This window comes from Manis pentadactyla, chromosome 3, assembly GCF_030020395.1.
Source record: "Manis pentadactyla isolate mManPen7 chromosome 3, mManPen7.hap1, whole genome shotgun sequence".
In the NCBI taxonomy this organism is placed as follows: Eukaryota; Metazoa; Chordata; class Mammalia; order Pholidota; family Manidae; genus Manis; species Manis pentadactyla.
In genome coordinates, this window is record NC_080021.1 from 82,046,884 (window position 1) to 82,063,369 (window position 16,486).

General features: G+C 41.2%; 1 protein-coding gene across 5 annotated transcripts in view; it reads right to left on the reverse strand.

Annotated features, from left to right (window-relative positions):
- Window positions 1-16,486, reverse strand: part of LOC118929739 (regulator of G-protein signaling 20-like) — a 118,526-nt gene that overhangs the window by 13,801 nt on the left and 88,239 nt on the right. For 4 of the 5 annotated variants that reach the window (XM_057498079.1, XM_057498078.1, XM_057498080.1 and 1 more), the window contains one exon: window positions 13,875-13,961. The exons of the other annotated variant lie outside the window; for it this stretch is intronic. In XM_057498079.1, the coding sequence (XP_057354062.1) occupies window positions 13,875-13,961 (87 nt within the window). The remainder of the gene's footprint in view (window positions 1-13,874; window positions 13,962-16,486) is intronic. 5 annotated transcript variants of the gene reach the window in all.

Sequence of the window (16,486 nt, forward strand, 5' to 3'; positions counted from 1 at the left end):
GCCGAAACCCGGGAGACGGGACACCCCAACTGGGCCCCATCTTCCCCCGACACAAGCAGCAGCTTGCCCTTGTCCTCTTTTTCTGGCGCTGGCTCCTCACACTCACCACTCCTCTTTGGCATTTGGGTAAGTTTTCCCCCGGAGCGGGCCACTCTTCCCCAAGCTATCGCAGCACCATTGACCGTGATCGTCCAGCAAGGCCCTGACGCTCAGGGACGAGGGGGGAACTCTCCCCGCCTTAGGCCTTCACAGCTGCGGCGGACCCTCAGGCCCCTCCTCCAACAGCCATAAAAGAAGTGACTCCTTTGTGGATGAGAACACTCCCTTTTCCCCCTCCTCCTTCCATCCGTTCCTTCTGCCAAAAATTCCTTCTGCTGAAAATTCCTAGTACTAGGTTCCTCGTGACTCCGGCACTCTGCCTTCTTAGAGAGGTCTGGATGACGACCCACACTTCCTAAGAAACCGACTCGTATACAAGTTTCCGCAGACCACCAAGGATCATCAGGGATGCCCTTGGTCTCCTTGTGGTCTGTTCCCAGTCCGAGGGTCTCCGTTCGTCTTCCCCTGTTTGTCTCCTTCTCTGTCCTTTAGCCATGGGAGCCTCCTCATCCCTCCCTGAAAGTTCACCTCTTGAATGCCTTCTCAAGTATCTAGCCACCCTCTCCCTGACGCCTGATATAAAACCAAAACTTCTCCATAAATACTGCTCCCAAGATTGGCCGACATACCCCGTAGACAATAACAACCAATGGCCCGCAGGGGGAACTCTTGATCCTAACATCACTCGCAATCTCTTTAACTACTGCCAGCGCCTGAGAAAATGGAAAGAGATTCCCTATACCGTAGCTTTCCGCCTCCTACTCCCGCCTCCCTCGCTGCCACCTCCTCCCCCCGCCTCCCCCCAAGTTCTAATAGCCTGCACGCCGTCTCCCCCGAAAAAGGCTCCCTTTCACTCCCTTCCCCCTCCTCCTCCCTCGCTGCTGCCACCACCTCCTCCCTCTGCCTCCCCCCATGTTCTCCTACCCTGCAAGGCGTCTTTCCCCTGCAAAAGCCTTCCGTTCACTCCCTTCCTCCTCCTCTCCTACAACAGCCCCTCATCCTTCCAACCTCACCTCACCCCCCTGCAGATCAAGCCTGAGCCTTTCAGTCCCCCTCTAAGTCCCAGGAGCCTCCTCCGTCTTTGCTCCCATAACCTGTTTCTCCCCCACAGACTGAGCCAGAACCCTTCAGTCCCCCACCTATCCCCCTGGCCCCACCGCTGTCCCCAAACAAGACCCACACTGAGATTATAACACCGCTGTGAGTCTCCACTCTCGAGATATCTTTACCTGCTGCTTAATAGCAGCTCTGAAAAACGCAGCTCGTAAAGTAGACAATTTTCGAAAGCTCCAAGACATAATTCAGAGGAGTGAGGAGACTCCCTCTGAGTTCTTAGACAGACTCACTCAAGCCCTATTACAGTATACCAGCCTGGACCCAGAAACACCTGACGGGAGACATGTCCTTATGACATACTTCCTAGCTCAAAGCTACCCCGACATTAAAGCTAAACTCAAAAAGTTACAACAGGGCCCCGCTACCCCACAGACTGAGATACTAACAGTGGCCTTTAAAGTCTTCCATAACCGGGAGGAGGAGGAGAAAGAACGCCGTAAACAAAAGGCTGATCAGGACCATTTCCAAATGTTGGCCCAGCTGATAAAACCACAACCTGGGCACTCCTCTACAAACAAGCCCCCCACAGGAGCTTGTTTCAAGTGCGGACAAGGAGGACATTAGTCAAGGGCTACCACCCCATGCCCCAGATGCCACAAAAAGGGTCACTAGGGGTCTGATTGCCCACCCACCTGAAGGGGAGGCTGGACGAACAACCCCCATCCTAAGCCTGCCGTAGTGGGGCTGGCAGAAGAAGATTGACGGGGCCTGGGGGCTTATCGCCCAACCATTTCCATCACCAAACAGGAGCCCAGGGTTACTTTAATAGTAGATGGTCGCCCCATCTCCTTCCTCCTAGATACAGGAGCCACCTTCTCAGTCTTGCGAGAATACTGGGGCCCTACCACGCCTGCCATTACTCCTATAGTCGGGGTAGGAGGTAAACAGATTTTCCCATTAACACCACCCCCCTTTTATGCACAATCCAGGACAATCCCATATCTTTCTCCCACTCCTTCCTGGTTATGCCCCGGTGTCCCATCCCCTTACTAGGACGGGACATCCTTTCTCTCCTCCATGTTTCCATAACTATATCCACTCCCACAGCCCACAGTACTCCCTTTCTGATGGCCCTCATAGCTGACGACCCCCCTCTACCCAATGAAAGCTCCAGTTCTGCCCTCATACACCCTGTAAATCCCGGAGTTTGGGACATTACAAGCCCCTCCATGGCTCTATGTCCTCTTGCCTCTATCAAATTACGTGACCCCTCTCAGTATATCTGTCAGGCCCAATACCCCCTAACCACTTCAGCCCTCATAGGCCTTCAACCCATCATTCAAGATCTTTTAAACAAAAATTACCTCAGACCCACTCACTCCCTGTTTAATACCCCCATATTAGCTGTTGAAAAAAACCAATGGATCTTTCTGCCTCGTCGAAGACCTTGGCCTCATCAACATGGCCATCATCCCTATCCATCCTTTAGTCCCAAATCCATACACCCTTTTATCGCAGATCCCTGTCTTGGCCTCCCACTTCTCAGTTCTAGATCTCAAGGACACATTTTTTTTCTATCCCTCTGGACCCCTCCTCCCAAGATTTTTTCACCTTCACCTGGACGGACCCATACACAAGACATTCTGAACAACTCTCTTGGACAGTTTTGCCACAAGGCTTCCGAGTCCACCTTATTACAATACGTGGACGATCTTCTACTCTGCAGTCCCTCGTGGGAACAGTCTCAACTTGACACTGCCTCCCTACTTAACCTTCTAGCTTCCAGAGGTTACCGGGTATCCCCCGTCAAAGCTCAAATCCTTTCCCTGTCTGTCATTTACCTCGGATTCCTTCTATCTCAACAAAGAAAGTCCATTACCTTAGACAGAAAACAGCTCCTCTCTGACCTGCCCATTCCCAAAACCAAGACAGAAATCCTTTCCTTTCTAAGCCTGGCTGGGTATTTTAGAGCGTGTATCCCTAACTTCTCCCTATTGGCAAGACCCCTATACGACCTCAGCAAGGGCCCCCCTGAAGAACCATTATCATCCTCACCCTGACACTTCTTCATTAAGCTCCATCAAGCACTTGTGGAAGCCCCAGCTCTCCATCTTCCTGATTTGTCGAAGCCCTTCGCATTATACATTCATGAGAGGTCCAGTCAAGCTCTAGGAGTCCTAAGCCAATATTATGGCCCATCCTTTGCCCCAGTAGCTTATCTTTCCAAGCAATTAGACCCCACAGTTCGGGGATGGGCCCCCTGCCTACGGGCATTAGCCGCTGGACAGCTCTTGCAGAAGGAAGCTCATAAACTGACATTCGGGGCGCCCCTTACCATTCTGTCACCAGATCACCTAAAGGATCTCTTAACCTACAAAAGTTTACAGACTCTCCCTCCCTCCAGACTCCTGACCTTACTGTCCTCTTTCCTCCAAAATCCCGTTCACCCCCTTTGCCATCCATACCCGAATCATGACTTTTTCCTCCTTTACTGCTCCCTCGCTCTCTCTCGCTTTTTTCCCTCATTCCTATTGTCTTCCCCGCCACCCCAGCCTCCTTTGTATGGCGATTCAAAGTCAGACAGACTTACACACAGCATCAAACAAAAATTACTGCCCTCAGTGCCACATCAGACTGCCCTCTGAAAGGCTGCTCTGAGCCTTTATACCTCCACTTTCCTCCCTCCACTGAAGTGTTCACTAGCAGCTACCTTTATTCTCCCTACCTCTGCTTCCTCTATGACCAAAAACAAGCCTGTTGCAGGCGATAGCCAGACTCCTACGGAGATGTCCCTACTGGTCTTGTGCCATTCACTACATGGGTAACTCCCGGTACCCACAGTATTACTCCTCCAACCCATTCTCTTCAATACTAACAAACCCCTTCCTCACCTGGCTGTGGCCCATTGCAGGCCCTATAATAATCATTCTTCTTTCCTGTGTCTTCTTACCTTGTATAGTAAAGTTTATGAAATCCCAAGTCGGTGAAATCTCTAATCAAACTTTGAACCAGCCTTTACTCAGGAACTACCAGCATTTAGCCACAGAAGATCCCTCACCCCCACGTAACCTCCTCACCACACGCTGAGATGGACCCCTCTCTCTGCTGGAAACTGTTCCTAGAAACAATGGCCGCAGACGCCTGGCTTCTGGCACCCGTATCCACTTGGCACCATTAGAATCAACAAGTCCTCGACCTATGGTTACAGGGAAACTTCATTGATTTCCAACCTGAAGAAGTCCACATCTACTCGTCCTTACTGTGGGGAGTCCTATCAACCCTTTCCTCCTGGTCCTCAAGCCCTCACTCCCTTCTCCTCCCCCATTCAGCAGGAAGCAGTCAGAGAGAAAGCAACGTCCACAACCCCATAGAGGAGAAAGGGGGGAATGAAGGGACCCCACCCATAAGATGGCAAAATTCCTGCTTCTCTTCTGGGTCCTCGATCCCCGCCGGCACCACCTGAACCCCAATCACCCCTTGCCCCCCTAATCCCAGTGCCTAGCCAATAGCCACCAGCCCCGTAGAAGTAACACCACAATCACCCCATGCCCCTTCCCAGCACCTTTCCCTAATAAAGCGGAATTCTCCGGTGAATTGCTGCTGTGTGTCGCTCCTTTCCTTTCATTTTGTGCTTATTAAGAACTTGTGCTGTAAAGCACATGTTTCCAGATATTAGAAAATGTGTTCATAAATGTGTCAATTTAAAGAATGCTAGTATAACAGTTTACAATAGCTTACTTCTCAGTGTTCACTGAAAACGAGATTCTAATGGTTTTAAGTCCTAATTAAAACTACTTAAAACAATAAGGAAGACATCTCCGCATGCTAGAAAAGATGTGTATTTTGTTTGATAAGGTATTAGGAATGGAAATGTATTTTATTGAGGGTAAAGAAGGTAACTTTGTTCTGAGGTGCAGCGCAGTTCTCCCTCCTCAAGAACATCCCACACTGGGCAAAATTCCCAAGCCTCCAACATCAGTGGACTAGGAGTGTTTTCCATTGCTATGATCATCTAGCCTCCATTTTTATACCATGTCTTGGTTTAGAAGATGTAATTTGACATATCAAATACTTAACCAATTTTACTCAAAAGGTCTTAACACTAAGGATAAACTAATGCACCAAGCAGTTAGACAGAATAGAATGGCACTAGACATCTTAACAGCAGCACAGGGTGGAATCTGTGCTATAATTAAAGTTGAGTGTTGTGTGTACAGTCCAAATTATTCACAAAATGTCTCTGATTCACTGTAGGACCTCCGAAGCACGCACAAGCTGTGTCAGACCCAGACATCCCATGGACTACTACAATATGGAACTGTTTTTCTAAATCCTTTTAGAGCCATAAAATGGCAGCGGTGAAGGAAATGGAACCAAGGATGAAAATGCCCATCTCCCAAGGCTCTCTTGACTGATCAGTGATGGAGACCTAACTGCACCCTTTACTACGCCCCCTGTCAGCATGAAGCAGCCAGAACTGTCATTACCCCTTTCCCTCAGCAGCAGCTAGGGTCTCCATCTATAATGCGGGGAATGAGACAGGGACCATGGACTTAGACAGAGCAGGGTGAGGGTATCTAGAAATAACAAAGTAAGATAATCCATTGTGAGATTTGCTTTGGCCTACTGTGTGACCCAGCTTATTTTTCTGACTTTACCCAGGTGCTGCTTTTCTTCCTCCAGCCCTGAACAAATGATTTGCAACATAAGAAAATGTAGCAAGCAAGCCCAAAACAATGTAGTAAAAACAGGAAGGATTCCAGCTTGAAAATAAGATCGCATTTTAAAACCCAATTAGTTAAAAAGTCAGTTTCTAAGTTTCTAACATACTCTTTAACAAACAGACAATAACTCAGCCCACCTTCGGAGCAAAGCAAACAATCTTAAGTGATTAAGCTGCTATCCTGGGAGGAAATCAGAGCAGTAAATTTCTTGTGAATAACCAGAGAGACTAATAAGAAACTTCATATATCTTCAAAGATAAACATTTTGGGACCACTTACCAGGTGTACATCCCTAGCCGTTTGTTTCTCAACAGCCTATAAAACTCCTAGACAACTACCACCCCTGGACTCCTGTCTTGAGCTAGGAGCTCTGTCCTCTTACTCTCTAAATAAAAGCCTCTCACTTGCTCTCCCAAAAAAACAGCAAAAAAAATTGTCAAAAGATAATTTGAAAGTAATGCCTTAAAGTAATCTACATAAAAATTCTGGATTCTGTGGATTAAAGATGGCAGCGTGAGAGGAGAGACAGAGGCTTCCTCCTAAAACTGGATACAATTAGAAAATTTAATTGCTGCAACTAATCCTGAGAGAGCAAAAGGAAAGAGGACTCGTCAGACTGCACACACCTGGAGAAAACAGCAGACCTCAGCAAATGGGGTAACATACCAGAGCTGTGGCTCCCCGAGAACTGAGCCCCTCCCCCAAACCAGATGACCAGTGGGAGGAAGACAAACGGAGCAGGGAGGGAGTGGAAGGCTTGGGACTGCTGAATACCTAGCTCTGGAGATCTGCTCTGGGAATACAAACCTACATTTCATGGTGCTTTCATGAGACTCGCATGACTACCGGGTTGGAAAGTTAATACAGGCAGAGTTCCTGGGGAGACTGGGAATTCCCCTGCTTGTGGAAAGCAGGGATCCATATCTGGCTACTCTGGGACAAAAACTTATACCTCTGTGCCTGGCCCGCTGGCTCAGGTAGTGGAGACAGGCACAGGAGCCAGGAGGCGGGGAAGAGCTCTTTCCTACCCCCAGTACCACTCCCCTGTGACCCATGACATTACTTCAGGGGCTCAGCAGCTCCAGAATAGATCTTCTGAACACTAGAGGCGCCATATACAAACATGAAACAACAAAGGAACCTTGTCCAGAGTAAAATTGTTAATACAACTCCCGAGAAAGATTTAAATGATATGGACCTCGTGACTCTTCCTGAAAGGGAATTCAAAATAAAAATAATCAACATCCTAATGGAGGTACGGAAAGACATCGAAGAACTCAGGAATGAATTCATGTCAGAGTTCCCATCATTGAAGAGCACGATGGAGGGGATTAAAAGCAGATTGGATACACTGGAGGAGATAAGACGGTAAATGAAATAGAAACTAGAGAAGAGGAATAGAAAGAAGCTGAGGCACAGAGAGAAAAAAGGATCGCTAAGAATGAAAGAATATTGAGAGAACTGTGTGACCAATCCAAGCGGAACAATATTCATATTATAGTGATACCAGAAGAAGAAGAGTGAGAGAAAGGGATAGAAAGTGTCTTTGAGGAGGTAGTTGCTGAAAACTTCCCCAATCTGTGGAAGGACATAGTTGCTCAGGCCATGGAGATCCACAGATCTCCCAACACAGGGGACCCAAGGAAGACAACACCAAGACACATAGTAATCAAAATGGGAAAGATCAAGGATGAGGACAGACTGTTAAAAGCAGCCAGAGAGAGAAATAAGATCACATACAAAGGAAAGCCTATCAGGCTAACATCAGACTTAACAAACAGACACCTTACAGGCCAGAAGGGAGTGGCATGATGTATTTAATGCCATGAAGCAGAAGGGCCTGGAACCAAGATTACTTTATCTGGAGAGATTATCATTTAAATTTGAAGGAGGGATTAAGCAATTTCCAGATAAGCAAAAGGTGAGAGAGTTTACCTCCCAAAAACCATCTCTGCAGTCTATTTTGGAGGGACTGCTATAGATGGAAGTGTTCCTAGGGTTGGACAGCTGTCACCAGAGGTAGTAAAGTCATGGAAGGGAGGGTGGAGCAGCTAATTGCAAGGAAAATGCAAAATTAAATTTAATATCCCCAAAGCCAATCAAGGGATAGAGAAAAAGTATAGAATCTGATACCGAATATATGAAGAATGAAGGAGGAAGAAAAATTAGGAGAAATAGAAAAGAACCTTTACATTGTGCTTGTAACAGCATACTAAGTGAGTTAAGTTAGACACTGAGATAGTAAGGAAAGCAACCTAGAACCTTTGGTAACCACGAATTTAAAGCCTGAAATTGCAATAAGTACATACCTATCGATAATCACCCTAAATGTAAATGGACTGAATGCACCAATCAAAAGACATAGAGTCACTGAATGGATAAAAAAACAAGACCCATCAATATGCTGCTTACAAGAGACTCATCTCAAACCTAAAGACATGCACAGACTAAAAGTCAAGGGATGGAAAAAGATATTTCATGCAAACAATAGGCAGAAAAAAGGAGGACTTGCAGTACTAGTATCAGACAAAATAGAATTCAAAACAAAGTAACAAGAGATAAAGAAGGACATTACATAATGATAAAGGGCTCAGTTCAACAAGAGGATATATCCATTATAAATATATATGCAGCCAACACAGGAGCACCACCATACGTGAAACAAATACTAACAGAAGTACAGGAGGAAATAGAATGCAATGCATTCATTTTAGGAGACTTCAACACACCATTCACTCCAAAGGACAGATCCACCAGACAGAAAATAAGTAAGGACACAGAGGCACTGAACAACACACTAGAGCAGATGGACCTAATAGACATCTATACAACTCTACACCCAAAAGCAAAAGGATACACATTCTTCTCAAGTGCACATGGAACATTCTCCAGAATAGACCACATACTAGGCCACAAAAAGAGCTACAGTAAATTCAAAAAGATTGAAATCCTACCAACCAACTTTTCAGACCACAAAGGTATAAAACTAGAAATAGATTGTACAAAGAAAGCAAAAAGGCTCATAAACACATGGAATTTTAACAACACGCTTCTAAATACTCAATGGATCAATGACCAAATTAAAATGGAGATCCAGCAATATATGGAAACAAATGACAACAACAACACAAAGCCCCAACTTCTGTGGGATGCAGTAAAAGCAGTCTTAAGTGGAAAGGATATAGCAATCCAGGCATATTTAAAGAACAAACGCAAATGAATAGTCTAACATCACAGTTATCAAAATTGGAAAAGGAAGAACAAATGAGGCCTAAAGTCAGCAGAAGGAGGGACATAATAAATATCAGAGAAGAAATAAACAAAATTGAGAAGAATAAAACAATAGAAAAAATCAATGAAACCAAGAGCTGGTTCTTTGAGAAAATAAACAAATTAGATAAGCCTCTACCCAGACTTATTAAGAGAAAAAGAGAATTAACACACATCAACAGAATCAGAAATGAGAAAGGAAACATCATGACGGACCCAACAGAAATACAAAGAATTATTGAGACTAATATGAAAACCTATATTCTAAGAAGCTGGAAAACCTGGAAGAAATGGACAACTTCCTAGAAAAATACAACCTTCCAAGACTAACCAAGTAAGAAACACAAAATGTAAAGAAACCAATTACCAGCAAAGAAATTGAAGCGGTAATCAAAAAACTACCCAAGAACAAAACGCAGGGGCCAGATGGATTTACCTGGGAATTTTATCAGACATACAGAGAAGATATAATACCCACTCTCCTTAGTTTTCCAAAAAATAGAAGAGGAGGGAATACTTCCAAACTCATTCGATGAAGCCAACATCACCCTAATACCAAAACCATGCAAAGACCCCACCAAAAAAGAAAATTGCAGACCAGTATCTCTGATGAATGTAGATGCGAAAATACTCAATAAAATATTAGCAAACCAAATTCAAAAATATATCAAAAGGGTCATACACCATGACCAAGTGGGATTCATTCCTGGGATGCAATGATGATACAACATTCGAAAATCCATCAACATCATCCACTACGTAAACAAAAAGATAGAAAAAAACCACATGATCATCTCCATATATGCTGAAAAAGCATTCGACAAAATTCAACATCCATCACGATAAAAACTCTCAACAAACTGAGTATAGAGGGCAAGTACCTCAACATAATAAAGGCCATATATGATAAACCCACAGCTAACATCATTCTGAACAGCGAGAGGCTGAAAGCTTTTCCTCTGAGATCGGGAACAAGACAGGGATGACCACTCTCCCCACTGTTATTCAACTTAGTATTGGAGGACCTAGCCACGGAAATGAGGCAAAACAAAGAAATACAAGGCATCGAGATTGATAAAGAATAAGACAAACTCTCACTATTTGCAGAAAACATGATATTGTACATAAAAAACCCTAAAGACTCTACCCCAAAACTACTAGAAGTAATATAAGAACTCAGCAAAGTTGCAAGATACAAAATTAACACACAGAAATCTGTGGCTTTCCTATACACTAACAATGAACTAAAGAAAGAGAAATAAGGAAAACAATTCCATTCACAATAGCATCAAAAAAAATAAAATACCTAGGAATAAACCTAACCAAGGAAGTGAAAGACCTATACCCTGAAAACTATAAGACACTCTTAAGAGAAATTAAAGAGGACACTAACAAATGGAAACTCATCCCATGCTCCTGGCTAGGAAGAATTAATATCATCAAAATGGCCATCCTGCCCAAAGCAGTATACAGAATTGATGCAATTCCTATCAAATTACCAACAGCATTCTTCAATGAACTGGAACAAATAGTTCAAAAATTCATATGGAAACACCAAAGACCCCGAATAGCCAATGCAATCCTGAGAAAGAAGAATAAAGTGGGGGGATCTCACTTCCTAACTTCAAGCTCTACTGCAAAGCCATAGTAATCAGGACAATTTGGTACTGGCACAAGAACAGAGCCACAGACCAGTGGAAATGATTAGAGACTCCAGACATTAACCCAAACATATATGGTCAATTAATATTTGATAAAGAAGTCATGGACATACAATGGGGAAATTGACAGTCTCTTCAACAGATGGTGCTGGCAAAACTGGACAGCTACATGTAAGAGAATGAAACTGGATCACTGTCTAACCCCATACACAAAAGTAAATTCGAAATGGATCAAAGACCTGAATGTAAGTCATGAAACCATAAAACTCTTAGAAAAAAAGGTAGGCAAAAATCTCTTGGATGTGAACATTAGTGACTTCTTCATGAATATATCTCCCTGGGTAAGGAAAATAAAAGCAATAATGAACAAGTGGGACTATATCAAGTTGAAAAGCTTCTGTACAGCAAAGGACACCATCAATAGAAGAACGAGGTACCCTACAGTGTGGGAGAATATTTTCATAAATGACAGATCCGATAAAGGCCTGACATCCAAAATATATAAAGAGCTCACGCTCCTCAACAAACAAAAAGCAAATAATCCAATTAAAAAATGGGCACAGGAGCTGAACAGACAGTTCTCCAAAGAAGAAATTCAGATGGCCAACAGACACATGAAAAGATGCTCCACATCGCTTGTCATCGGAGAAATGCAAATTAAAACCACAATGAGATATCACCTCACACCAGTAAGAATGGCCACCATCCAAAAGAGAAACAACTACAAATGTTGGCGAGGTTGCGGAGAATGGGGAACCCTCCTACACTGCTGGTGGGAATGTAAATTAGTTCAAACATTGTGGAAAGCAATATGGAGGTTCCTCAAAATGCTCAAAATAGACTTACCATTTGACACAGGAATTCCACTTCTAGGAATTTACCCTAAGGATGCAGCACTCCAGTTTGAAAAAGACACATGCACCCCTATGTTTATCACAGCACTATTTACAATAGCCAAGAAATAGAAGCAACCTAAGTTTCCATCAGTAGATGAATGGATAAAGACGAAGTGGTACATATACACAATGGAATATTATTCAGCCACAAGAAGAAAACAGATCCTACCATTTGCAACAACATGGATGGAGCTAGAGGGTATTATGCTCAGTGAAATAAGCCAAGCAGAGAAAAACAAATACCAAATGATTTCACTCATCTGTGGAGTATAAGAACAAAAGAAAAACTGAAGGAACAAAACAGCAGCAGAATCACAGAACCCAAGAATGGACTAACAGTTACCAAAGGGAAAGAGACTGGGGAGAATGGGAGGGTAGGGAGGGATATGGGTGGGGATGAAAGGGGGTATTATGATTAGCATGTATAATGTGGGGGGTGGGGGAAAGGGGAGGGCTTTGCAACACAGAGAAGACAAGTAGTGATTCTACAACATCTTACTATGCTGATGGACAGTGACTATAATGATGTTTGTTGGGGGGGTCTTGGGGTAGTGGAGAGCCTAGTAAACATCAATAAAAAGAAATTTTTAAAAAAATTCTGGATTTTTTTTAGGAGATTAATTAAACGCATGGCTTAGTAAAGTACAATAAATTATGTTCCCTAAATATGAGAATTTAAAAGATATCTTTTTACTCCTGTCAATTTAAGAAATATATGTTAACGAATGATTTTGAAAAATGTAATCAGTAGTACATTTAAAAAGATAGAGCATATACTTTCATAGTACCGAAGAACCCAAAAGAAAGTTTTAGAGCACAGTTCCTACAGCAAAAATAATGAAAAATAAATACTCAAAAATTAAGGAAATAATTAGGAGGTTGTATAAGCAATCAAGGAATATGCTAGAATATTAAATGTAGGTAATCATCAAAATAACAGTCCCGATATAATTGGATTCTCACTACCCGTTTAGAGACACAGACTCAAATAGGCCAAATTCTAACACTATGCTATTTCCAGGAAACATAAAAAAAAAATGCAAAAATTAAAAAACACATAAGCAAAGATCTATAAGGAAAAGGCAAATAAGAATAATGTTAATATCTAACTAGAAATGGAAGCAAAAGGCATTAAACTGGATAAAGAGTTATTTTATATTATTGGATATGATTGAGAACAAATAGTAGCCAACATACATTTGACTGTGCGTCTCTTGCCTGGCTCGATTCTCAGTGTTCTGGTCCAATTCAATACTCACAGAAATCCTTCTTTGGCTTTACAGTTACAACAGACTATTTTACCCTCAATTTTGCACATAAGGAAACTGAGGCAGAATGTGGCTACTAGGAAAAGTGCTCATGGTCACTGACAGGATGGGTGCAGCCAGGGCTAGATGTGGCCATTCTGGTTCCAAAATATAATAGCCGGAAGCTTCAGATACAATATACTGGAATATAAGATAAAATCTGTTTTTAACAAACTCATGAACTGTTGAAGATTTTAATATGCTACCCAGACTTTGGAAAAACTGGGTAAGATGAATAAGATAAAAGATGAAAAAAAGTATTTAAGTACTTGTTTTCTTCCCTTCCAAAATAAGCAATTTAATACAAAACCTATTTGAACAATGCTTTTAGGATATCTATTGTCTGCAATTCTGTAGACATAATATCAAGAAAAGGCATTAGAATATGTAAGTGAAAGTAAATCAAATAATACAGGAAGGAAAAGACAATTTTAAAATTTGACAATATGGAAAATAATTAATGTGGTTCTTTCCCAGCTTTTTTTCAAAATACTTAAAAAAAATACGTTAGCTAAAGTATAAATGTATAGTTAAAAAGAAATGGACTTTTAAAATGTTTCTGAAAACCCCGTGTTGTTTGGTTACAGCCTTTTATTTTAAAAAGTATATCCTATAAAAATACAATTAGTAGTATGTTTTGTCAAGTAGCATCAATTTATATATGTGATCAGCAGGGCTTAGAATAATAATGGAAATGAATTTTCTCCCTGTCACACAGTGAGTGAAAAGGAATTCTGCATAGTGAAAACGAGATGCCACATCATGAGAAATTGTGTTCTATTGAAATGTACAATGCAGAAAAATAAATAACAAGGTTGGCATTTCTGTCAATTTAGTGGGCTACACAACAGGAGAGTTCACCTTTCTTCACAGGTTGGAAGGTTATCTCTTCTGAGCTCATGGGACACCATCCTGTGTCTCTGTTCCTCTTGGCTTCTAACCGTGAGACTGTACGAAACAAGACACGTCAGTTGAGATCATTCTGTATCAAGGAAAGGATTTTTACAAATATTTTAACAAGAATTACAGATTTGCCTAGTAGAATGTGTTTCTTGTCTTGAAAAAATGCACGCTGATTGGTTTCCTGAAGAAAACCAAGAGTATGACACCACAGTATTAGCAAAACAAATTATATTTATAATACTGTGGTCTACACTAATTGAGGTAGAGTTTACGTTTAGAAAAATAATTCTTTTCATCAAAACGTCCATTAGAAAGTAGTAAATTTGGGTTCCCAGGAATGTTGGGGGTTTTCCTTTTCTTTCATGCACTTTGAAAGTAGTATACATTCTCCAGACTGTGTTTCAAATCAAAATGGAGGTTTTATCTATTCATAGGCACACATGTAAAAGTATTAAGAGAAAACCAGGGAAGTGTACAATTCATGTCTAGTGTATCATTCAAGAGAGTTTGTTTTCTCGTATATATTTTGTATCTTCTTTGTAAACTTATTACAAGTATTTTTGTTGTTACTATAAATGGAATTTTCATCTTCTAACTGGTTATACTTGTATGTTTGAAGGCTATTACTTTCTGAATAGCTTTGTTGAACCATCATTTATGTATCATAAAGTCACCTGTGCAAATGGTACAATTCAGTGGTTTTTAGCATAATCACAAGGTTGTGCGACCATTGTGACTACCTAATTTCAGAACGTTTTCATCACCCCAAAAAGAAGCCCCATACCTGTTTAGGAATCATTTCTTGTTCCCCTGTATCCCACCTCTTTCTGCCCCAGACATAATCCACTTCTCTATAGATAAGCCTTACTTTGACTTATACAATATGTGATCTTTTGTGACTGGCTTCTTTCACTTGGCATAACATTTTTAAGGTTCACCATTTTTATAGCATGTGTCAATACCTTGGTCTTTTTATAGCTTAATAATACTCCACTGAATAGTTATACCACCATTTGTTATTCATTTTTCAGTTGATGGACATTCAGTTTATTTGCACTTTTTGTCTATTACAAATAATTTGACGGTGAAGATGTACATGTTTTTGTGTGGATGTCTATTTCTCTTGGATAGACACATAGGAGTAGAAATGCTGTGATATGGTAGGTCCATTTTTAACATTTTGAGAAAGTTTCAAACTGTTTTCTGAGGTGGCCACACTATTTCCATCAGCAATGTTTGAAGGACCCAATTTCTTCACATCCTTGTCAACACTTATTACTGTTGATCTTTTTCATTCTAGCCATTTGTGTGGGTATGCAGTAGCATCTCACTGTGGTTTTGATTTGCATTTTGCTAATTGCTAATGACACTGAGCATTTTTTCATGTATTTACTAGCTATTTGTACATCTTCTTTGGAGACATGTCTGCTCAGATCCTTTGCCCATTTTAAATTGGTTTATCTGTTATTTTTGAATCGTAAGAGTTCTTCCCATTCTGAAGGCTATTCTTATGTTAATTTTATGTCTTTCTTTTTACTGAGTTATTTTGTGTTTGCATCAGTTTAGCAACAATTCCATTTCCAGATATACTCTTGTATCTTCTGCAAACGGGGAGTTCTACCACTTGTCCCAAGTTGTTTTCTCTTGTTTAATTGCATTGACTGATACCTAAATGCCATGTTAAACAGTAGAGAAGTTGGTGGACATCCTTGTCTTGTTCTTTATTTTAGCAGAAATGCCTTTGGTTTCCCATTAATATCAAAATGGATTATCATTGACTGAGTTTGCTTTATCTTACTATAGCTACTGTACTCTTTTCTGTTTTACTGTATCTTTCCTTAACACTCTTACACCATTTTATAAGTCTTTCAGCCTATTTTCAGCACCTCTGCTTTATGAATTTTCAGTAGTTATGTGTATGTGTGTGTAGCTCTATTTTTCTTTGAATGCAAAGTTACTAGAAATGCAGGAACTCTGCTGACTTACTGCTTTCATGATATCGGCTTTAAAAACTTTCAGTAAATAATGGTTTCTTGAAACAAACAACAAAAAAAATTGAGAGGCACCTGGGTGGTGTTCTCTCTGCAAGAGCATCAGTACTGCCTGGTTTCCTAGGCTTCTTTTGTAAGCAGAAAACATTACTACACAGTGGGTACGAAAAAGCAAAAGAAACAAAGGATTGACTTTGACAAAGGATCCTAAAAGAGCTGGAAGTTATTTTGTCAACTAAATAGAGCAATATTTATTTAAGATTTGACATTTTCCATGTCTCATTTTTTAAAAGTAGGAATATTTCTTAGGGGGGATAATGTGTTCTTCAAAAAGTATATATTTTCTGTCAATTTTCTTAAACCTGAGCTTACTGTTATTGTTACAGTAGAATGAGAAAATGTTGCTAGAAGCCAGAATAGTTGCTCACCATGTTTAAGAACTATTCAGTGAAAGAAGATCTATGGTTAGATATAGTTTGGTAAAGTTTTGAGTTATAAAGAAGAAAAATTTCTTCAACCTTCTAGAAAGGAAAAAAAAAAAGAGTTCACTTTCAACAGGTCAAGAATCTGAATGACTCT